The following is a 22,417-nucleotide window of genomic DNA, read 5'->3' on the forward strand; positions in this document are numbered from 1 at the left end:
TTTTTTTTTTTTTTTTTTTTTTTTTTGACAACAAATTCTCAATAATCTATTTTGCAGATTTGGTAAAATTCTCAATAATCTATGTAGGTAGACTCAAATAAAAATATATATATATTCAGAAAAGGGAATTGAAGAAATGTTTTTGTGATAAAGTAAAAACAAAACTAAGAAAATTAATAAGGCAAAATATCAATTAAAAAAAAAAGGAAAATAATGAAAGTGTATTACATAAAGAAAAAAGCAAAAAAAAAAAAAAGAAAAAAAAGGAAAGGAGAAGAACATTCCAGACGAACCCCAAACCCTGTGGTGTCTGCTAAATAAAACCTCTCTCTCTTTCTCTCTCATCCTCTCTCATTCTCACAACAACTCTTGCTCCTCAATTTCTCGCTAATTTACTCAAACTCACCCAGTTTTCGGCTAGAAGCTTCCAGAACGCGAACCCCATCTCGCGATCCAGGTTTGTTTCTGAAGCTCTTGTTTGCACATCTTCTAGATCTGTAGCTTCTCTTTTTCGTACATGTGCACTTTTAAAAAAAATTTAGGTTTGATCTGATTTCGAGCTTCTTTTGTATTCGAACCCCCTCGCCTTGGTCTTATGTTTCTGGTGATTAGAAGATAAGCTTGTGGTTTGATTTTGGTTCACTAAGATGGTCTTAGGGTCTCAGTTTGAGCTGAAGTCTAACCTGATTTTTTTCTAAATCGCTATATCGAAGTTGTTAAATCTCAATAGTTTTATTTTTCCATTGATTTGTAAGGTTGCTATCAAATACTTGGGAGTCCCTAGGATTGACGAACACCAAAGCCTGATAATGAGTGTAGTTGGGTTTGATTTTGGAAACGAGAACTGCCTCGTCGCTGTTGCAAGGCAAAGAGGTATCGACGTCGTTCTTAACGATGAGTCTAACCGCGAGACCCCTGCTATTGTCTGCTTCGGTGACAAGCAGCGCTTCATCGGCACTGCTGGAGCTGCTTCTACCATGATGAACCCCAAAAACTCCATCTCCCAAATCAAGCGCCTTATTGGTCGTCAGTTCTCCGACCCTGAGCTGCAAAGGGATATCAAATCTCTCCCCTTCTCCATCACCGAAGGGCCTGATGGGTATCCTTTGATCCACGCTAATTATTTGGGGGAGGTCAGAGCCTTTACCCCAACTCAGGTTATGGGTATGATGTTGTCTAACTTGAAAGGTATTGCTGAGAAGAACTTGAATGCTGCTGTGGTGGACTGCTGTATTGGTATTCCTGTTTACTTCACCGACCTCCAGCGAAGGGCTGTTCTTGATGCTGCAACTATCGCTGGCTTGCATCCTCTGCACTTGATCCACGAGACTACTGCTACAGCTTTGGCTTATGGAATTTATAAGACTGATTTGCCTGAGAACGAACCCCTCAATGTCGCTTTCATTGACATTGGCCATGCTAGTATGCAAGTCTGCATTGCAGGCTTCAAAAAAGGACAGCTCAAAGTCTTGTCTCACGGTTTTGACCGCTCCCTCGGTGGAAGAGATTTCGATGAGGCTCTTTTCAATCATTTTGCTGCTAAGTTCAAGGAGGAGTACAAGATTGACGTCTCCCAGAATGCTAAGGCTTCTCTCAGGCTCCGCGCTGCATGCGAGAAACTGAAAAAGGTTCTAAGCGCTAATCCTGTTGCACCATTGAATATCGAGTGTTTGATGGATGAGAAAGATGTTAGGGGTGTCATCAAGAGGGAAGAGTTTGAAGAGGTCAGCATCCCTATTTTGGAGCGTGTTAAGAGGCCTCTAGAGAAAGCTCTCTCTGATGCGGGCCTCACAGTTGAAGATGTACATATGGTCGAGGTTGTTGGCTCTGGTTCTCGCGTGCCTGCAATGATCAAGATCCTAACTGAGTTTTTTGGCAAGGAGCCCAGGCGTACAATGAATGCAAGTGAGTGTGTGTCGAGGGGATGTGCCTTGCAGTGTGCCATTCTCAGTCCAACCTTTAAAGTTCGCGAATTCCAGGTGATGGGCGCATATCTATGCTTAAGTATATGTCGTTTTTTTGGTATACTTATAAGTAACTCGAGAACTGTTATACTCCAGGTTATCTGACTAGTCGTATTATGATATGTTTTTGTTCTCTGAAGGTTCATGAGAGCTTCCCTTTCTCGATTTCGTTGGCTTGGAAAGGACTAGCTTCCGATTCTCAAAATGGAGGAACTGAGAATCAGCAGAGCACCATTGTTTTTCCCAAAGGAAATCCCATTCCAAGTGTCAAGGCTTTAACATTCTATCGTTCCGGAACATTCTCTGTTGATGTGCAGTACAGTGATGTAAACGAGTTGCAAGCACCCCCAAAAATCAGCACGTACACAGTATGATCTTTCCCCTTTGTCATGGCTACGTATGACTGTAGCGCTCTTGTTTCTCACGGTTGATTTCTTTTTTGTAGATTGGACCCTTCCAGTCATCAAAAGGCGAGAGGGCAAAGCTTAAAGTGAAAGTGAGATTGAACCTGCATGGAATTGTCTCAGTTGAATCGGCAACTGTAAGTTTCTTTAAGTGAACTATTTAAAGGTTCATTCTCTCTAATAATAATAAGTTGCAAATTGATCACCCAGAGCAGTGGCTTCCCGTATATACTTGAGGATCATTTAATTTATGCTAATTTATTCTCTCTCCCCTTAATACAGCTTTTGGAAGAGGAAGAAGTTGAAGTTCCGGTCTCTAAAGAACAATCAGAGGAAACTACTAAGATGGAGACTGCACCTGCTGAGACAGCTCCTGCTTCTGGGGACTCTGATGTGAACATGCAGGACGCCAAGGAATCCGTTGATGCAGCTGGTACTGACAATGGTGCTCCAGAATCTACTGATAAGCCGGTGCAAATGGAAACTGATTCAAAGGCTAGTTTCTCTACTTAACTGATACTGCTTTCTCTACTCATTCACTTGTGAACTTATATTTATGAATGGATTTACAGGCTGAGGCTCCTAAGAAGAAGGTGAAGAAAACAAATGTACCTCTATCAGAAGTGGTCTATGGTGCCTTGAAATCTGTGGAGGTCGAAAAGGCAGTGGAGAAGGAATTTGAAATGGCTTTGCAAGACAGAGTTATGGAGGAGACCAAGGACCGCAAGAATGCTGTTGAATCCTATGTTTATGATATGCGAAACAAAGTGAGAATACTTATCTTCTTCATTTGCATTGAGTGTATGCATTTATAATGTTGAGAGTATTGGGTACTGACGTGTTTTGTTTTCAGCTGAGCGACAAATACCAGGAGTATATCACTGATGTAGAGAGGGAAGCATTCCTGGCAAAGCTGCAGGAAGTGGAGGATTGGTTGTATGAAGATGGGGAAGATGAGACTAAAGGTGTTTATGTTGCGAAGCTCGAAGAGCTTAAGAAGGTACTTCACAGGATGGCTATTGTTTGCCAAAAAAAAAACATATTTGAGACAATATATTGACAGAGTTGGGGATTTGATCTTTTGCAGGTTGGTGACCCTGTTGAAGTGCGCTACAAGGAGTCTTTGGAAAGAGGGTCGGTCATTGATCAGCTAGGTTACTGTATTAACAGCTACAGAGAGGCAGCTGTGTCTACTGATTCCAAGTTTGACCACATTGAATTGGCAGAGAAGGAAAAGGTAATAATTCGACCCATCTCGAAAGCACAGAACAAATGGTGAATTTTAGAGGCATGAGAAAATGGTTTGATGTGTGTTTTGTTGTTGTGCAATAATGAAGGTTTTGAACGAGTGTGTGGAAGCTGAAGCTTGGCTGCGGGAGAAGCAGCAGCAGCAGGATACGCTTCCCAAGTATGCCACTCCGGCTCTATTGTCAGCTGATGTTACAAGCAAGGCGGAGGCATTGGACAAGTAAGCAAGGCTCTTTGTATTTGTTTATCCGAAGAGAAGTACTACATGATATAGAAAGTGAACCTGCTTTGGATGTTTTGCAGGTTTTGCAGGCCTATAATGACCAAACCAAAGCCAGCTAAAGCAGAGGCACCACAAGCCAAGGGAGGTGAGCCGGCAGATGAGGGCAAGAGTGAGCCACAGCCACCAGCGTCTGCCGCCGAACCAATGGAGACCGAGAATCCAACCGAAGGCAGTGCCTAAATCAATCACGAGAGCTAGATTGTGTTTGTATCGATTTTGTTCTTACTTTCTTTAGTCATAGAATGAACCTCATTTCTAGTTTGCTATCATCTCCCAAAGATTTTATATTAGTCCTTCCTTATGGATAATACTTTTTTAGGAAGTATATTTTTATTGTTTCCTTGTGGTTTTTATAATTCGGAAGTCTTGTTACTTTATATCTCTTCGAGTGTAATGCGAATTTGTTCTGCATTGGACTGTTTTAAAACAGCAAATGAAATGCAAATCAGACATTAATCAAAATACATATTTGATCTCCCAGAGCTCAACGTCTTCTCCTCTATCGTAATCTTTCATGTACTGAGGGATCTGTGTAATGTCGATGCGCTTGCCAACGAAAACCCCCTTCTCTTGCTTACCTGTTCCATAACACTTATATTAAACCATCTCATACCTTCGACATTGGAAAGCATAAAGGACACAACTTACAAAGTCCCTCTCCTTTGATGTAGCTTCGAAAGCAGGCATAGCCATTGGCAACTACGTTGAGATCATCTAGGCTGAAGTTGTATCGTTTCTCCAGTCCCAAGTATAGCACCTGCCATTGTGCAGATGTTTCTTGCTCTGTATATGTGTATGTAAACATGGTTGCTTAAGCCTTTTCAAAGTGATCCAACTTATTACCTTCTCACACCCAAATGACATGAGCCTCTTTAAGGTGCTAAATAGTGCAATGGTTAGATCATCGTTGTAGATCACATCTGCCGCGAAAATGAAGCTGGCATTTTTTACTTGATCAAAGTCCTGGGAGCTCCAACAATACCTTTAACATATATAAACAAGGACACACACACAGAGCTATATATGTGAACGGGGTCGTCGCACAAGATAAAATATATATCAAGGTTGAAGAGAAAGAAGTTTGTTACATATCCGGAATTGTGCAGTGGGAATGGCTGTCTTCAATAGGCCATTCGCTCATCCAGTTGAGCTCACGAACATTGACCACAGTTTGCGGGTTAAACAAGGATGAGTTGATATGGACATTGTTAGCACAGTTGTCAAGAATTTGGTCTCCATGATCTGTAGTTGGGGGAGGAATTGAAAAGAGAAAATTAAAGCCTGATGAGACTAGATAGATACAAGTTGAAGAGTAGTAAAGCATGTGAAAGAGAGAGAGATGTTATATTGGTGTATTATGAAGAAGAAGCAGCAGGACCAGTAAGGAAAACAGCCTTGGCGACCCGTGCAAGCAAAATACCAAGTAGCCCTGGAAAGAAAACATATCTGAAGAGTAAAAAAAAGACTGAAGAGAATTAAAAGATGGAATGGAAAGAGTATAAATCATGTATGAATGAAGAGGACCTGTCCCAGCACCGAGTTCGAGACACACAATGCCATGAAAGTCAGATGAGGTGCACGTCTTATGCAACACAAATTCTGATAAGACAAGTTGTGCTTTCCAGACCTGAAGAGACAGAGAGACAGAGAGATGAGCAGCATGCAGCTTGGGAAAAGAAAAAGACGATTGAGAGTCATACCTGCAGACCAACAAGAGGGAGCGTAGATGTGATAGAATGCTGAATATTGACAGTAAACGAGTGAGCGGATCGGACTGCTCACAAAAAGAGAAAAAGAGTAAAAGGGTTATCCAAAATACTAATAATCTAAGGGTTATACAAATGACTAATTAAAAAGTTACAAGTGAAATTGTTGTTGTTGTTGTTGCGCCTAGGAATAAGAAGATCTCCGTCTTTATCAACAGTAAGATGATGACTGTCGAAGGAGAAGGTGAAACGGGAAAGAAAAGGTTTCTTAGTTCCCGGTGGGCAACCGAGGTGAATCTCGCTCATCACCTCATCAATCTCTGAATCTGAATCCTCCATTCTATTCTAGCTCTCTTTCTCTATTAAAGTGGGCTTGGCCGATCGATTCCAATGATTTTAGGTTTTTTTTTTTTTTTTTTTTTTTTTTTTGTGTTGCTTATAAGTTTACAAAAGAATACGAACTCGACGAAGTCTTTACTTTTTACACACTGACGAATGACGACGACCGCAACAAACAAACAAAAACAACATTTTAAGTCTTTTTTTCTTCTTCTAATATGTAATTCACTAAGAAGTAAAGTGCTTAGGCTGCGTGCGACCTAATCAAAATCAATTTCGTGAAAGAGCATCGACGCGGGCGGCGACCTCATCAAAATCTGGGACACTGGAGGAGTGCTTAAGCTGCCACGAGGATGTTCGACGACTCATCCTTCTTGTACCCTCTCCGCTTGCTTTCTCCATCGTTTCTGATCTCATGTTCTTTCTCTGCTTCAATGCTTCCTCATCTGCTTCTGGGGGCGGGTTTGCGAATCTTCGTCTCACTGATCTCGGCTTCGGTTTTTCGCCTCTCGGTGAATCTGTTTCATATCACTACTTAGCCCGCTTAACCAACAAATATAAAAACAATAAACTATTCTTTTATCATGTACTTGCTAGTTGCTACTCACCATTGTCGTCGGCCATGAGGTCAGATTTGGTCATCTTCTCCGGAAGGCTTTCCTGTTTTTCTATTTTGTAAGGGGCAGGCGTCATGATGAATCTGTAGTAGAATGGTTTCGTTTCTTGATCCTCCTCAGGGGCAGTTACACAACTCCCGCTTGTAGTACTCATTGAGTCTTCTTCGCTTGTACTCATGGACTTGTTGGTGTCATCGAAAGAGGAAAGGCTTATTCTGTTTTCCGTGCTTGTTCTTGTGTCGTTGCTCTTTCTGTTTGCTTGTTCAGTTTCCATCTGCAATGAGAGTGTCTCGCTCAAATTGTATGACATGGTATTTAATAAAAATACACAAGAACAAGAAATAGAGAGAGAGAGACTCACATGAGGAGGTGTTGCTGCAGTGTACAACCTCTGCTCTAAAGACTTGGCATCCCATTTTATGGAGTGCTCTCTAGCTATTTCCCGCAGCAGCTCCACTTTCATTTCCTTTGACGGCGGCTCTGCTTTGAATCTCTTTACAAACTTCACATTCCCATCCCCATGGAGTCATCACTCAGCAAGCAAGTGGTGGTGGTTATTGAAAAAAAGTCATCCAAAACAAAAAATGATGTACGTAACGTACCTCAGGATTCACAAACTGTTCAAGAGTATTCCCGTATCTCTCAGAAAATAAAGACCTGAGGTCGCGTAACTTAGGCACTTCAGAGACTCTAGCGGCCGCATATACAAGGGAGGAGATGGCCTCGCGACACTCGTCAGGGCACCCACTGCAGCTCATACACAATCAGGTACCAGATATTTAGATGAGGATGATGAATCCAATTCCAGAGGCCAATTTTAAAAGGTGTGTTGTAATTAATTTACTTGGATTTCTGTAAGAGAGAGACATTGGATGCAACACAGTTGCAGAACTGCTCCAACAATTCATAACAAGCCAGCCTTCTTTTCTCCTCAATAAGCCCTTCTGCCTGTCACACACGCAATCTCAAAACCCTTAATTACGTACTCACTTCAAAAGACAAACACAATTAAGCCACACAATTTGTTGCTTAAGCAACAAGTCACTCGACTCTGTTATAACCAGCTGGTGACAGCATTACAAATAAATTTATATAGATTTCTGTTTTACGCTCTTGCTTCCGTATAATACTAATATAGAACGAACTAAGGATTTAACGAAACCATCGTTGACCCTCTTTTAGAAAGAGAATAAAATTATTCTTTTTTTTTTCTTTCTTTCTTTCTGTTGGAAATGTAATTGCTTTCACGTTCGGAGAACCAATCAGATCCCCGTGACCCATTTAAATGACAACGGCGACATACAGAGGATCGGACATGAAGAGTTATGAACATATAATATAAAACTCCAAAGAAAAGAAAAGAAAAGGACTTGTTGAATCAATCTAAAAGCTAGGGATAAAGAAAGAAACAAAGAAAGAAAAGAAAAAGGGAAATTACGTACCCTGCCATAAGCATTGTAATCGAGGTTGTTCTTGAGAAGATCGACAATGTCGTTCTTGAGATATTTGCAAACCGAGTTTTTCTTCCTCTTCACGGTGTCTACTCTTGTCTTGGTTATCTTGACCAACAACTTGCTGATAACGATTTTGTGCAATCAACAAAGATGAAAGAAACCAATATTGAAACGGGAACGGAAACGAAAAGAGAAGAACCTTACCATTTCGTATAGAATTTGGGTTTAAACAGCCCATGAAACATTGTGCCTTTCGAATGTTTTCTTCTTGTTCTTCTTCGTTTTGTGTTTTGGGTTTTTTTTTTTTTGTGTTTTGTTTTGGGGTGTGGTTTTTGTTATATCTCTCTCTTTCGTGCAAGAGAAAGAGAGAGATAGAGAAGAAATGTGTCGTCCTTTTTGGGAAAGATGGCGCTATAAAGGAAGGGCTTTGGCTTTATAAGAAAGAAAGAAAGAAAGAAAGAAAGAGAGAGAGAGAGAGAAGGGAATGTGAAAAAGAAACGACCTTGGCTTGGCTCGGTCTTACATGAGATCTGAAGAAACGGACTTAAGAAAACCACGGAACCTTTGTCTCCTCCGATTTTTTATCGACGAGAGAAGCATCATCATCTCTATATTATTATAGCGCGCGCGCTTCGGATAGGGTCGGGGAGCTGTAGTTTTAACAAAACAGGGTGGAGTTCCCCGCAAGAGAAGGTGGTTGACTAGGGTTAGTTTCGGAATTCAACTCCCGTATGTGAGTGAGAGTGATCTCATCACTGATCGATTTATCATCATACAGTACATAAATATATGCTTTTTTTGTACTTCTTCTATTCTATCATCATCGATTCTGTTCCCCGAAAGTTTTATAATATTAACCATCGATTCAAAGTTCAAATCAACAACAAATGTGATCTCTTTTTGGATAATATCTCAATTGGGCCAAAGCAACATAGGCAAAGCCCATTGACGTCGTCTGCACTTTGCATTATTTATCAAGAAAGAAAGAGGAGGAGAAGGTGATCACTGATCAGTTTCCTACACTTGTGCTTTTAACTTGTGCTCCTTCCAACTTAGAGACTTAGGTGTGTATTAGTAAATGTGCTTCACTGTTTCAGACAAGGAAGGATCTAATTAAAAAAGAAGAAGAAGGAGAATCTGCTGTGATGTGATAAGAATTATTAAACCAAAAAAGAAGAACTAACAAGTAAGAATGTAGATTTCTCATTTGGGTGAAAATTAACAAAGTTAATCATTAACTTGACGTCTATGGCCTCTATATTTCTATGCAAGAGATATATAATAATAACAAATAATGAAGAAAAATACGTAAAAAATGTTCAGTGTACTCTACGTTTCTTCTTCTTCATGTGGCTCGTTTAATTAATTTGCCTTTATGTGATGATGTGGGGATTACGTGCACTACTTTTGTTCCTTGACAATATACCGTTTTTAAAACTATGGATTGGGGAGTTAACATAACACGTTTTTCTTCTTCGTAGGCTTTGAAAAAAATAACGTAAATAGACTCATCATAGTTAAAAATCCTCATTAAGACTAGTGGACAAAGGATTAGGAGAATTTCATTATTACTTATAAAACAAAAAAGAAGGCGCCCAGTCCAGTGCGAGAAAGTTTTTGGCAGGATATGTGCGTAGGTGGCGGGAGTGGGTTGGAGCTAGATGGTGTGAAAAGGTCGGTGCAGTTTCAGTCTCAATCAATCTTAAGCGTTTCTTCTGGTACTAAAAGCTCTCCCAAAAACAAAACAAAAACAAAGACTCCGATTTTTGATTTCTAGTCTGTGACTCCTCCTCCTTGTTCCTACTCACGTACAAGCCCTTCCGAGAGATGGATTTCTGGCCGGAGTTTTTGGCGAGCAGCTGGGGGAGAGAATTCGTCGCCGGTGGTTTTGGAGGCGTGGCCGGGATCGTCTCCGGATACCCCTTGGACACCCTGAGGATTCGGCAACAACATAGCTCCAAATCGGGATCTGCCTTCACCATTCTCCGTCGTATGCTCGCCGTCGAGGGTCCCACCTCCCTCTACAGAGGCATGGCTGCCCCCTTGGCCTCCGTCACTTTTCAGGTGTTTTCCTCTTTCTACCATTTCAAGAAAAGATTCATTCAACCTTTTTCTGTTTTTTTTTTTTGGATTGATTGCGGATAATAAAGCTCAGAATATCCACCTAATCCCACCCATCATAAAGAACAAAAAGATGCATTATTGATACTCTCTTTTCTTTTCTTTATTTGGTGTTGCCCCCTCCCGGCAGAATGCTATGGTATTCCAGATATACGCCATACTCTCTCGCTCCTTTGATTCCTCTCTTCCTCTTGATGAACCTCCTTCCTACACTGGCGTTGCTCTTGGTGGTGTTGGCACCGGTGCTGTCCAGAGCCTCTTGCTCACCCCTGTCGAGCTCCTCAAGATTCGTCTCCAGCTACAGCAGACCAGTAGTGGTCCCCTCAGCTTGGCCAAGTCCATCATTAGGACCCAAGGTCTTAGAGGTATTTACAAAGGCCTCACCATCACCGTCCTCAGAGATGCTCCCGCTCATGGCCTCTACTTCTGGACCTATGAGTATGTCAGGGAAAGGCTTCATCCCGGCTGCAGAAAGACTGGAGAAGAAAACCTCACCACCATGTTGCTCGCTGGTGGCCTTGCTGGTGTTGCCAGCTGGGTTGCTTGTTATCCTCTTGATGTCGTCAAGACCAGACTCCAACAAGGCCACGGTGCTTACCAGGGCATTTCTGATTGTTTTCGCAAGAGCGTCCAACAGGAAGGCTATAGCGTTCTCTGGCGTGGCCTCGGCACTGCTGTTGCCAGGGCCTTTGTCGTCAACGGTGCTATTTTTGCTGCTTATGAGGTTGCCTTGAGGTGTTTCCCATCCGCTCAGTTGTCCCAGGAAAGCGAGTCTAACAAATAGGCCAACAAGTGAATGTTGTAGTTAGCACATAATAGATTTTGGATTGCTTTGGTCAACCAAATCTGACTCTTCTTTTAAGGATCAGACAGAAATCACTGTGACATTCAGAAATTATTACAAACCCAAAAAGGAAACAGATGGAAATGATGAAATTCTTTTGCTATCTCTTACCACTTTTTTGCTAATGGTTTTAGTAGATACCCAAAATAAGAGAGTGCCAAGGATGTATGTCCTCCAACATGTTCTCTCATAGACACGGTCACTAATTAATGCTGATTGGTCTCGGATGAGTCTTCAACATTTTTATGTTTAAAGAACTGGTGCAACAGTCTATGAACATCTCCGTAGCCTTTGCTCGAATAAACTAGACGATCTTTGATCCACTTTGGGAGCTTGTTGGATGGATGAGATGTTCTTTTGGATGGATCATTAGAAGAATATCGAGCATCTACCAGTAAAATGGCTGCATAATCCTTTATGTGCCTGATGGCCCTACCTGCAAAGCAACCAGGGAAGAACATTTTGTCTCAGTCCCATCAATACTAATTAAAACGCAAGCAACATCTTTTTTTTTTTTTTGAGACTACAAACTCACCGATTGATTGGTTCACTGCTTTCATACACAGATTTTCATAGTATTCTTTTCCTCTCCGTTTGCAGCTCTTTAACACGCCAAATCCTGCTTGAACATCTCCACTGTAGTAAGAATCATCTACCAAACTCAGAGAAGGTTTTGCGGATTCTGAATCTCCAAGACCTTCTATATGCTTTATTCTCTCTAACAACTCAAAGTCAGACGGGCTGGGATACGGCAGACCAACCATCACAACACACCGGCACATGCTGTCGCTGAAGTTGATTCCTTCTGACACCTTCCCGCCAACCACAGCTAGCATTATTGCCCCTCTTTCGCTTTCTATAGCTTCCTTGTAATCTCTGAGAACAGCTTCTACTTCAGTGTTTCTTCTGGGTTCTCTGAACACACGCTTCTTCTTCATTATTCTTCTGAGTATCCCTGAGTTACTCCATGCTGTGTGCACCTGTGTTTCATACTCAAAGGAGGAGAAGAATACGATAACTCCTTCAGGAACCATTGCCACCAGGTTGCTCATTAAGAGTCCTAACTCCTGTATCTGTCAACCATACCCGGAAAGTCAAAAACACAATACTCTTTCTGGATCTCATTAATGTTAAAGGAATAAAACATGTGTGAAAACTAGCTGTCAATTGGATTACCCACCATTCCTGTTGAGCTTCTTGAACTGTGGCTAAAGTCAAAAGACTGACCAGAAGGACCATGTGAAACTGCGATTGGCATTATGCTCTCAGGGGGGACGATGTGACTACATGAGAAGAACTGCAGCTGATTCGATGGTAGCCATGGAAAGAGTCGTTCCCTTGTCTCTTCTATAGGTTGAAGTGTCCCACCTGCCAATATGACAGCATGCGCTTCATCTACCACCTACAAATATGTATCATTTAACAATTACATTGTTGAATTGCGGAAACCACTACAGAGCAGAAATTAAAAAAAAAGACTCATTTATGCAAGGGCCAACCTCCGAAAATAACTTTGCTCCTGTAAGCATGACATATTTGATGTACCCTTCTTGTTGACCAGAGGTAGACGAACTCGTCCTTGAAATTATTATCCGCCCATCACCATTGTTGTTAGTGAGTGCTACCAACATATCAGAAAATGCTCTAAAACTTGTTAACTTGCTCGTTTCCTCATGAGCCACTGGATCTTTCTGCAACATAACAACTCTCTCCCCATATCCACTGACCTGGACATAGTTGAACAGAAAAGTTAAGAAAAGGGCAATGGACAGGAGAAAAGAGTTGGACAAGCGAAAGGGGCAAATATGAAGAACCAATTACCTTATGAATGATATTGCTTTCCTTTACATAGGCAAGTAACTTGAACAAATTGATATTGTCTATATTCAGCGAAAACAAAAAGTCATATATCGCCATCGAACAAGCACCACAAGGATTGCTTTTAGAAGGGTTTCCCGTATCAAGTCCAACATTTACGCTGTTTAGATTCTTCTCACTAGTAAAAGGTTTGAGGAGGGCTCGGGTGAGAATCAACAGAATTTGGATGTATCTCCGGTTTCCAGCCCCCAAGAGATTCTGGAATCTTCCCAGATAACTCTCTAGGCTGCAATGTATATCATCCAACTGCAATACACAATAACATAGAAATCATGACTCGACATTGTGTGAGGTATCAGCAAAGCAGCTTCGAAATAATCCTATTCAAAGAACATGTGCTCTAAAAAGCAGATGATATTTTACCTGTGACACTGTTATTTTTGCATCGTGCATACTGAGAAGTGTGTCAGCCAAATTGTGAGCCTCGTCTATGATAACAACACTGTTTTTCAAGCTTAGACCAAGAGATTCCCGTGAAGACTTTGAGAGAAGAGACTGGTATGGAAGAATAACAAGATCAGCTGCCGGGGCCATTCTTCTAGAACCGTAGTATGGACAAGTTCTCATTTGTCGTCCAAGCTGAACAAGATCTTCAATGTCCATGGCTTCTTGTTGAAAACTCTCAGCCTTGAATTCTCGCTGTAGTTTATGTTTTCTAAGCATTGGGCATCTGCAAGAAGCTTTGGTTCGTCCTACCCTTACATTTGTACCTAAATTCTGGAATGTTCAAGCTTCAATTAGTTAGCGCAAGCAAAATATTCGTTTCATTCTACTAAACTAAATGACCATGCACAACGAGGAAACAAGCAATGCAAGATAGAAGACTCTTTAAACAAGTTGAGAATGTGTACCTTCTTTTTAGAGACCACTTGAGATTTCTTCTTCTTTTGCAAGTCCAAGCACCTCTCGTTGATTCGGGTGACATTACCAAGCTTAAGAACATCTGTACATGACCCTATTGTAAGTAAGTGGAGAGAAGCAAACAATGAAGAAAGAGGAAGGAGAAAATGATGGGAAACCTTCATTAATGCACAAGTTCTTTCGGGAGCCGAGACAGACAACATTGATATTTTTGGCAAACACAGTCTTGCGCAACTCCTTGACAAACTGGGAAAGCTGTGAATGTGTTCGGCTGCAAAAGTAAACCTTGAGTCCATGTTGGTCATCTGAGCAGTCATCGTCATCTTCATCATCATCCTCTGATGATGAACTGTCAAAACCACCGGCGGGTTTTCTCTTGGACGACTTACGTCCGCCCGGAGATGATGAATCATCTTCGCTTTGGTATTCTTCCAACAAAAACTCTTGATCGTTTAGAAGAGCCTCGTCGTCTTCGTCTTTGCTTACAGAAACATCCCCTCGCTTTTCCTTTTCCTTGGCATGTTTGGTGAGCCAAAATGAGGATTTGAAGCTCTTGTGATTGGCTCTATCGTTATCGTTGGGAGTAAAATCTCTCATCCAATCGGGCTCGTCGTCGTCGTCATCATCAACATCAACCGTGTCGGAAACCTGAGTCAAACCCTTCTCCTTGCGGTCAATCAACCACTGGAGAGCACTGCAGATAATGCTAAGAGATTTGCCAGTACCTGAGTGAGTGAGAGTGAGTGAGATTCAAACCCTAAGATAAGTAAGGAGGGATCCAATAAACACAATAAAAGAAAGAGGGAGAGAGAGTAGTAGGAAGAACCAGTGGGGCTTTCGAGCATGGAAACGCCTCCCTTGTCCAGAAACTGATAGAGCGCATTCATGAAATCGATTTGGATCGAGTACGGCTTGTACGGAAACGCCGGGAAATCTCGTTTCTCCGTCGTCATCGAGAAGAAGAAGAAATACTCAGCTTCCCTTCTATTTGTTGCTGCAGTGCAGGGTTTTGACTTTTGATTGATGAATGATGACCCACCCACCCCCTTCCTTCAGTTCAGGGCTCCAACCAAAACCCCAACTGGCATTTTGCCGCCGATTTCGAAGAAGACGAGGCTGTTTGGACGCGGGGCTCAGAATACTCCAATTCAGCTTCTGATGGGCTTATCTCTTCTCTCGAACGGAAAATTAAATAGCCCAATTAATTGATGGGCCTACCAATGTATGGATGGGCCTATTAATGTATCAGATCCCCAACCGTTTCTCCTTTCTTCCTCTTCTCCGGGCTCTCTCCGATTGCAGTGAATCAGGCAGCTATGGCTTCCTTCAACGAAGAAACCGCCAGAAAGTTGCTTACCCAGGTCTGCTGATTGATTTCCTTCATTTTCATCTCTGATTTATTTCTCTCTCTCTCTGTCTCTCTCTTGTTTAACATTTTTTGTTATCTGTCTGGTTAAATTGAAGGTGGAGTTCTACTTCAGTGACAGTAATCTACCCAGAGATGATTTCCTCAACAGGGAAGTCACCAAGAGCAAAGATGGCCGTATCCTCTCTATATATACATGCACTAGAGAGTAAACTCAGATTCTATTCATTTCTAATTTTGATTTTTCCTTGATACGCCCCGCCCCGAATCTCTCTCTCTCTCTAGTGGTTAGTCTGCGTCTGGTTTGTTCCTTTTCTCGTATGAGGAACCTCCTCGGCCTCGGTAACAACATCAAACGAGAAGACATCCCTCCCAGACTTTTGGAGGATGTAGCTACTCTCTTGCGCACCTCTCATTTTCTTAAAGTTTCCAACAATGGTATAACTCTTTCTCTTTGGTCTGTCAATTATATATATATTATGATGAATCATAATTCTTTTCTTCCACATCTGCCTACCTTACCCTTTGTTGCTCCCAAGGACTAAGGATCGGTAGAGGAACGAAACTCTCCAAACCGGAAGAAGTGCTTGAACAAGTCCACAGAAGAACCCTTGCGGCTTCACCTTTTGAGTACAGCATTAAGATGGACGATGTAGCTTCTTTCTTCTCTCAATACGCCAAGGTTCTTCTTCTTCTTCTTCACATGCGTCTAATAATCAATCTCCTTCTCCTAACTATGAGAGTTTTTTACTTGTTCAGGTGAACAGTGTGAGGCTACCTCACCACATCGCAGATAAGCGACACTTTTGTGGCACTGCTTTGGTTGAATTCTCCTCTGAACAAGACACTGAATTTATTTTGAGGCAGAGTTTGGTCTATGCAGGCGCCGACTTAGTACTCATACCAAAGTAAGTTCAGGATGGTTTTCCTATGTAGATAGATATTGGCATTTACCTGACCATTCCTGTTTGCTATGCAGGAGTGATTTTGACTGTCAAAGAGAGAATCTAATCAAGCTACTCGGAAAATCAGGCTCAAGTCCTATAGATACCTCCCACAATGAGTCAGTTTGTTTTTTTTATCACCAAAACGCTTCTTAATTTATCAAGTGCAAGTTGGCTCATTTGTTTCTATATATTGCTACAGATTCCGCATAGGTCAGCTTGTCAAATTCACTTTGAAATGGATAGCCAGTGGAGAAAATATAACGAACAAAGGTACTTTCTCGCTTCTCAAGATTCTTGTTGATCTCTATTAAAAAAAACATGTGAACTGCTCTCTAAGCAACTGCTCTCGGTTGCAGAAAAACCCAAGACTCTGAATATTAACATCAGAGAGATGGAAGATAAGGAGACAGGCATTGCAGAGAGGTTGGAAGAAACTGATAGAAAGAAGGAAGGTGGCAAGGAGAGAGTTAACACTGCTGATCAACTTGCGGTTCCCCCATGGAACAACAGTGATTCTCTTGACTCTGAGGTTCTCAAGGATGTTTTTCAAAGATTTGGCAGCGTTAAGGTAAGTTGCAACCTTTTGCCTAACCACAACCACCAATCCCTTGGACAAAAAATTGATTGTTGAATGTTGAACAATCATCTTTTCCTGTGCTTATTGCAGCACATAGAATACTCTCGTGGATTGGATTCGGGTTACGTTTGTTTCATAGATTCAGAAACAGCAACGAAAGCCCGTGCAGCTGCGGAGTTTGTTGGAGGTTTAGTTGTGAAGAATAACTTCTCAATAACCTTTGAAGCAGTGAATGGTAAGGTGGCAACTCCCTTGAGTTAGTCGTGCCAAAAAATGAAGTTAACCATAGAAACGCTGGAAATGACTGGTATGTATACTAATGCTTTCAGGGGAGATCGAGAGAGAGTTGTGGAAAAGACTATCATCAGCTGAGCCGGAAGGAGAAGGGTATGACATCAAACCAAACCTTGTCTATTCATTGCAGGGCATATACTTGGGACTTGGCTTGTACCAGCACTCATTTGTCTCTTGTTCTTCATTGAGTGCTCCAACTTAACTCCAAGATTCTTTGTTCATTTGTATCAGGAAAGAAGGTGACATCAAGGAAAAAAGCAAAGATGTGTGTTTCGAATCCGCACAACCAATCAAGAAGGCTCGAAAGGAGCACTAGTTGTAGTGTTGGTTTTTTTGTTATGCCATACTCTTCTCTACTTTTTTTAGGTTCAACTAATTCTCAACAAAATAGATATTTTACTTCACGATTATAATGTCGTCTGTGAGTAGTTTGGTAAAGGGTATTTTATCTGTTTTGGTCAACTTCAGTCCTAACTTATGCGCCACTCCTACACTAAGAAAGATAAGTAAGAGACATAAAACAGAGGTTTCGTTTAGATTTCAAAATCCATTCTTTGTATACGACAGTGTATCAGTCTTTCAAAAGAAACCAAATCCCAAATGAATCATCATTCAGACCACCGGAGTGAGAAGTGACTTGCCAGAAAAGTGTGCTTCCAAGTTACCCACCACAAGATCGGCCATGGCATTCCGAGTCTCCACAGTGCCACTTCCCACGTGAGGGAGGAGAACGACGTTTTCAAGGCCAAAGAGCTCTTCGGGCACGTGCGGCTCTTTCTCAAACACGTCCAGGGCAGCCCCACCCAGGCGGCCTTCTGTTAGAGCTTTTACAAGCTCTTGCTCGTCAACATGTGGTCCACGGCCTATGTTTATCAACACACCCTTTGGTCCTAAGGCATCCATCACCTGACGGTTGACAATGTGTCTGGTCTCGTCTGACAGCGGGCATGCCACCACGAGGATGTCAGAGTTTTTAGCGAGGTCAACCACCGTTGGATAATACTTGTAGGCTACATCAGGCTTCACTGTTCTGGAGTAGTAATTGATTGGGCAGCTGAAAGCTTCAGCCCTCTTTGCAATGGCAGTCCCAATTCTACCTAGTCCAATGATGCCCACGGATTTTCCACTAAACTGAGTCAAACAAGCAAGAATGTTAAAGCAGAGATACAAGTCGAAGACCAAGATAAGCAAAGCTCTTTTCTAATCTAAACATCAAATTCATTTCCAACCAGGAGCGATCACCACTAACTTTGATTTCTTTGACATGAGAAATTCGATTTTATGTATGCAGGCTTCGATCAATACTTTGAAAGAGGGAGAGAGAGAGAACCTTAGTGGTGAGTTTGAAGTCACCTTGCTTCCATTTTCCGCTGCGGACATAGCGATCGCACTCACATAGGCGTCGGAGGAGAGCGAGGATAAGCCCAATCGCGAGATCTGCGACGTCTTCGGTGAGAACGTCGGGAGTGTTGGTGACGTGGATCCCTTTATCTTTGCATACTCCTAAATCAATCTTGTCTAGGCCGACGCTGAAGCTGGAGACAATCTCAAGCTTGGGAAGATCGTTGATGAGTTGAGCATCAGCGCCGACAAAAGCATTTCCAACGACGGCGCGGATGGAGTTCCGATGTGTTTCTAGGAGGACGGATTTCTCAGGAGAAGTCCAGAAGCGAAGAAGGTTGAAGCGCTTCTCAAGCTCGTTCTCTAGGTACGAATTCATGGGGCACATCATCAGTACTCCGATTGATTCCATCTTTTTCTTTCGAAATTCCAGACACTCTTCTCTCTCTCTCTCTGGCGTCTCCCCAGTGATGATGGATTGAGTTATCGACTGACGACGAGGACGATGCGTCTTTAACAGAGATATAATATATAATGGGCCTCTATTTCAGCCCATAACTTAAAATACCTACTATTAATGGGCCGCTAAGTAAGCTGTGTCGGCCGAATCTTTTCATAACGGACGACAGCATTGCACGTTTGATATTCATTCATGCATATTTGAGATTCATGAACATATACGTTGCTAATACATTGTATGTGTGTATCAGTGTGTGAGCAACGTAGCCGTTGACAATGCAGAATCCAGTGAAATGGTTGGTTAATCACAATTCACATACTTTATTCTTATATATTATAATATAACAATTTTGATTCAAACACACCTCTCTCTCTCTCTATCTCAAATTATCCAAATCCTAAATAATGATTAGTTAAAATTAAGAGGTGTGGTCTAAAAACATGCGCCCCACGTCCCCTCCTCCCAAAAAAAGAAAGAAGAAGCTCCACAATTTTCTCAAAGCCAAAGTCACTGTAACAAGGGAGGCAAATCCTCTTTATTGTTTTGCCGCTCGATTAGCTTCTCCTCTCCCCCTCCCACTACATTTTGATTCTCCCTATCTCAAGAGAGGCCCCTTTCGATCCTCTCTAATTCTCTCTCTCTCGTGCTGCGATCAAAGGAACCAGGAATGGTTCGTGCATCAGAAGAAGAACAGGAAAGCTATAGGAGCAGGCTCTTTAATTTCAAATGGAGGAACAACGAAAACAACAATGCAACGAGACACGCCAAAAGTCTCAGCGTCGAGACAGGTCTAGATGAGGCTGCCACGGGGTCCAACGAGGCCGAACCGTTGACCATTATTCATCCTGGTAAGGCCCCGCCACTTTTAAGATCGGCTGCGGATGAAGCAGCGCTCACCGCCGCACTGGCTAGAGAAAAGCAGCTTTTGGCAGGCATGTACTCTCTCTCTCTCTCTCTCTCTTCTCGTGACTTCCCCCTCCTTTCTTATCTAGCTAACGTATGGCTTTGCGATAATTAATGGCAGATGTGGAGCAGATGAAAGAACGCTTCTCCAAGCTGTTGCTGGGAGAGGACAACTCCGGTGGAGGCAAAGGAGTATCCTCTGCTCTCGCCCTCTCAAACGCAATCACAAACATTGCAGGTAGCTGGATCATCATGGACCCTCTTTTTTCTTTTCTTTTTTTATTAACCAACCATCTCTGACGTCGACGTTTATATATGTGTGGTTGGTACGTAGCTTCCGTGTTCGGAGAGCAACGACGTTTGGAGCCAATGCCTGCAGAGAGGAGAGCAAGATGGAGAAAAGAGATTGATTGGCTTCTCTCGGTGACCGACTACGTTGTGGAGTTTGCTCCATCTCAGCAAAAAAATAAAGATGGGACCAATATGGAGGCATGTTACTTGCTTACCTATCTATCTATCCTTCATTTGGTAAAACATCCCATACATGATTCCTTAATGTTATTGGTCTTTGATGATTTAACAGATAATGACCACACGCCAACGTACTGACCTACACATGAACATCCCCGCATTGAAGAAACTGGACGCCATGCTCATCGTAAGGACCTCTCTACCTCTCATCTCCTAATTGATATATATGGGTTGACCTAAGTACATTGTGAAGAAACAAATGTCAGTGCTTTAAATAATTCCAATTAGAATCATCATCATCCAGCTCCTCTTAATTTCTCTACCTAGGATTGTCTAGAAAATTTCAAGGACCAAAGCGAGTTCAGCTATGTTTCAAAAGACTCCTCCGACGCAGACAAGAGAAACGACGAAAAATGGTGGATTCCGACAGTCAAAGTTCCGCCAGATGGTCTATCAGATGCAGCTAGAAGGTTCTTGCAGTACCAGAAGGACTGTGTAAACCAGGTTCTAAAGGCAGCCATGGCCATAAACGCACAGGTTTTGTTCGAGATGGAAATACCTGAGAGCTACATCGACTCTCTCCCAAAGGTAACCAACCAACCACACAATCCAGTTTGTTATTGAGTATGAGAGAATAATACTTACTCAGAATTGTTTTTTTTATTTGGTTTGGTTTGTACAGAACGGGAGGGCGAGTCTCGGGGATCAGATGTACAAGCATATAACGGTGGACTTCTTTGACCCGGACCAGTTCCTGAACAGCATGGACATGTCCTCAGAGCACAAGATCGTCGACCTCAAAAACAGAATCGAGGCATCAATCGTTATATGGAAACGCAAAATGGTTTACAAAGACAGCAAGTCATCGGCACCATGGGCGTCCGGAGTGAGCCTGGAGAAGCGAGAGGTGTTCGAAGAGCGGGCTGAGACCATTTTGCTCATACTCAAGCATAGATACCCAGGGATTTCTCAGTCTTCACTCGACATCAGCAAGATCCAGTTCAACAAGGACGTGGGTCAAGCGGTGCTCGAGAGCTACTCGAGAATATTGGAGAGCTTGGCGTACACGGTACTGTCGAGAATAGACGATGTTTTGGAGGCAGACAGAGCCGTGAACAAGAGGAGCCCGCCGATTGAATCAGAGGAAGAGACGCTGGTCGGGAGCATGACGCTGTCGGATTTCATGGGATGGGACTTCGATCAGGCTGGTCAGGGGAACGGTGACTTGGAGTCCAAGAAAGATGTATCGGATGATCAGTTGGTGAAGGAGAAGCTGCCCGCAGTGACCACAAAGAAGACCTCATACCTAGAAACCCTAGGCGGCGTCAAGAGTCCAACGGCCCGGCATTAAATGTGGTGGTGGGGGAGATATAGGAGGAGGGGCAAACAAAAAAACAGAGCAAGGAAGACAGATAAATTAAATTAATTATTCTTTTTAGGATTCAAAACTTTTCAATGGGCTTTGTAATTCTTTGTTTATAAAAAAAACCCCAATTGGGCTTTAAGATTAGGCCCATTTTACTGTAAAACCCATTTTAAACCAATTTCATCTGTATATATGAATGTAAAGTAGCCTTATCTTCTTCTTCTTCTTCCAAAACCCAATCCTCTCTGGGGAGAACGATGACGTCACTAATAACCTCATCTCTGCAAGCTCTGAAGCTTTCGTCTCCCTTCGCCCATGGCTCAACTCCTCTCTCTTCCCTCTCAAAGCCCAATTCATTCCCGAACCCTAAAATGCCGGCTTTAGTTCCGGTCATCAGAGCGATGAAAACGATGCAGGGGCGCGTGGTGTGCGCAACCAACGACAAGACTGTGGCGGTGGAGGTGGTGAGGCTGGCTCCCCACCCAAAGTACAAGAGGCGAGTGAGGATGAAGAAGAAGTACCAAGCTCATGACCCTGATAATCAGTTCAAGGTGGGCGACGTGGTGCTGCTGGAAAAGAGCAGACCCATCAGTAAGACTAAATCATTTGTGGCTCTTCCTGTCGTCGCCAGGAAATCCGGAGGAGATGGCCTCCTTGGCATTCCCTTGGAGTCTCAGCAGCCTGCTGCTGCTTAGAGCATTACTATTGTCTTTCTTTCTCTCTGTCGGTAAAAGCTGTCTTTCTTTCTTTCTTTTTCCTTCTTCTGTTTGTTTGTTTGTGTATCCCCAACTCTCTGTAATCTCTATGGAATGCTTTTGTTATTTCAATCTGATTTGTTTCCTAGTAGTACCAATTTGTTTTGCCTGACCTGCCTTGCCTCCTCAGTTACATTTAGAATGTGAATGATGTTTGTGTTGGCAATGTCTTCGATTCCAACTACTGTTATCTGTTCTTTAGTCTGTAGCAAAATATA

General features: G+C 42.4%; 10 protein-coding genes across 11 annotated transcripts in view; 6 read left to right on the plus strand and 4 right to left on the minus strand.

Moving 5' to 3' along the window:
- LOC104714393 (heat shock 70 kDa protein 15) lies at nucleotides 301-4,276 on the plus strand. The gene is made up of 10 exons (XM_010431741.2): nucleotides 301-457; nucleotides 756-1,979; nucleotides 2,105-2,332; nucleotides 2,410-2,505; nucleotides 2,651-2,863; nucleotides 2,941-3,135; nucleotides 3,222-3,368; nucleotides 3,456-3,605; nucleotides 3,706-3,836; nucleotides 3,920-4,276. The coding sequence occupies exons 2-10, from the start codon at nucleotides 810-812 to the stop codon at nucleotides 4,077-4,079; spliced, it is 2,490 nt and encodes an 829-aa protein (XP_010430043.1). The 5' UTR covers nucleotides 301-457; nucleotides 756-809; the 3' UTR covers nucleotides 4,080-4,276.
- Nucleotides 4,256-6,023, minus strand: LOC104714392 (methyltransferase-like protein 22). The gene is made up of 8 exons (XM_010431740.2): nucleotides 5,761-6,023; nucleotides 5,600-5,673; nucleotides 5,424-5,526; nucleotides 5,278-5,328; nucleotides 4,988-5,141; nucleotides 4,743-4,881; nucleotides 4,548-4,656; nucleotides 4,256-4,477 (listed from the first exon to the last, which is right to left on the minus strand). The coding sequence occupies exons 1-8, from the start codon at nucleotides 5,942-5,944 to the stop codon at nucleotides 4,356-4,358; spliced, it is 936 nt and encodes a 311-aa protein (XP_010430042.1). The 5' UTR covers nucleotides 5,945-6,023; the 3' UTR covers nucleotides 4,256-4,355.
- Nucleotides 6,062-8,347, minus strand: LOC104714391. Its single transcript, XM_010431739.2, has 7 exons — nucleotides 8,220-8,347; nucleotides 8,004-8,136; nucleotides 7,406-7,509; nucleotides 7,164-7,308; nucleotides 6,923-7,063; nucleotides 6,553-6,835; nucleotides 6,062-6,462 (listed from the first exon to the last, which is right to left on the minus strand). The coding sequence occupies exons 1-7, from the start codon at nucleotides 8,258-8,260 to the stop codon at nucleotides 6,215-6,217; spliced, it is 1,095 nt and encodes a 364-aa protein (XP_010430041.1). The 5' UTR covers nucleotides 8,261-8,347; the 3' UTR covers nucleotides 6,062-6,214.
- On the plus strand, nucleotides 9,521-11,090 carry LOC104714399 (mitochondrial arginine transporter BAC2). 2 transcript variants are annotated; one of them, XM_019229646.1, is made up of 3 exons: nucleotides 9,521-9,733; nucleotides 9,831-10,079; nucleotides 10,267-11,090. In XM_019229646.1, exons 2-3 carry the CDS (start codon nucleotides 9,843-9,845, stop codon nucleotides 10,918-10,920), a joined length of 891 nt encoding a protein of 296 aa, XP_019085191.1. In that variant the 5' UTR covers nucleotides 9,521-9,733; nucleotides 9,831-9,842; the 3' UTR covers nucleotides 10,921-11,090. The 2 variants fall into 2 exon arrangements, with proteins under 2 accessions (XP_019085191.1, XP_010430048.1); XM_010431746.2 differs by having other exon boundaries at nucleotides 9,522-10,079.
- LOC104714398 (ATP-dependent DNA helicase DDX11-like) lies at nucleotides 10,607-14,745 on the minus strand. Its single transcript, XM_010431745.2, has 10 exons — nucleotides 14,546-14,745; nucleotides 13,878-14,444; nucleotides 13,710-13,801; nucleotides 13,222-13,575; nucleotides 12,802-13,104; nucleotides 12,480-12,707; nucleotides 12,161-12,382; nucleotides 11,516-12,053; nucleotides 11,092-11,416; nucleotides 10,607-10,909 (listed from the first exon to the last, which is right to left on the minus strand). Exons 1-9 carry the CDS (start codon nucleotides 14,670-14,672, stop codon nucleotides 11,187-11,189), a joined length of 2,661 nt encoding a protein of 886 aa, XP_010430047.1. The 5' UTR covers nucleotides 14,673-14,745; the 3' UTR covers nucleotides 10,607-10,909; nucleotides 11,092-11,186.
- LOC104714397 (la protein 2-like) lies at nucleotides 14,995-17,365 on the plus strand. Its single transcript, XM_010431744.2, has 11 exons — nucleotides 14,995-15,080; nucleotides 15,184-15,262; nucleotides 15,371-15,523; nucleotides 15,625-15,767; nucleotides 15,845-15,993; nucleotides 16,065-16,148; nucleotides 16,232-16,302; nucleotides 16,389-16,600; nucleotides 16,700-16,844; nucleotides 16,939-16,996; nucleotides 17,135-17,365. Exons 1-11 carry the CDS (start codon nucleotides 15,036-15,038, stop codon nucleotides 17,217-17,219), a joined length of 1,224 nt encoding a protein of 407 aa, XP_010430046.1. The 5' UTR covers nucleotides 14,995-15,035; the 3' UTR covers nucleotides 17,220-17,365.
- Nucleotides 17,411-18,754, minus strand: LOC104714395 (glyoxylate/hydroxypyruvate reductase A HPR2-like). The gene is made up of 2 exons (XM_010431743.2): nucleotides 18,234-18,754; nucleotides 17,411-18,034 (listed from the first exon to the last, which is right to left on the minus strand). The coding sequence occupies exons 1-2, from the start codon at nucleotides 18,654-18,656 to the stop codon at nucleotides 17,516-17,518; spliced, it is 942 nt and encodes a 313-aa protein (XP_010430045.1). The 5' UTR covers nucleotides 18,657-18,754; the 3' UTR covers nucleotides 17,411-17,515.
- Nucleotides 19,208-21,587, plus strand: LOC104714400 (rop guanine nucleotide exchange factor 12-like). The gene is made up of 6 exons (XM_010431748.2): nucleotides 19,208-19,636; nucleotides 19,729-19,845; nucleotides 19,942-20,096; nucleotides 20,191-20,265; nucleotides 20,406-20,666; nucleotides 20,761-21,587. Exons 1-6 carry the CDS (start codon nucleotides 19,372-19,374, stop codon nucleotides 21,427-21,429), a joined length of 1,542 nt encoding a protein of 513 aa, XP_010430050.1. The 5' UTR covers nucleotides 19,208-19,371; the 3' UTR covers nucleotides 21,430-21,587.
- On the plus strand, nucleotides 21,618-22,311 carry LOC104715999 (30S ribosomal protein S17, chloroplastic-like; the record flags this gene model as incomplete). Its single annotated transcript, XM_010433358.1, has 1 exon — nucleotides 21,618-22,311. A coding segment is annotated over one exon (522 nt), but the record flags the coding sequence as incomplete, so codon positions are not given.
- Nucleotides 22,350-22,417, plus strand: part of LOC104716000 (rop guanine nucleotide exchange factor 12-like) — a 5,561-nt gene continuing 5,493 nt past the window's right edge. Inside the window, exon 1 of the mRNA XM_010433359.2 lies at nucleotides 22,350-22,392. Within this exon, the coding sequence (XP_010431661.2) occupies nucleotides 22,350-22,392 (43 nt within the window). The remainder of the gene's footprint in view (nucleotides 22,393-22,417) is intronic.

Source organism: Camelina sativa, chromosome 9 (assembly GCF_000633955.1).
Source record: "Camelina sativa cultivar DH55 chromosome 9, Cs, whole genome shotgun sequence".
Classification (NCBI taxonomy): Eukaryota; Viridiplantae; Streptophyta; class Magnoliopsida; order Brassicales; family Brassicaceae; genus Camelina; species Camelina sativa.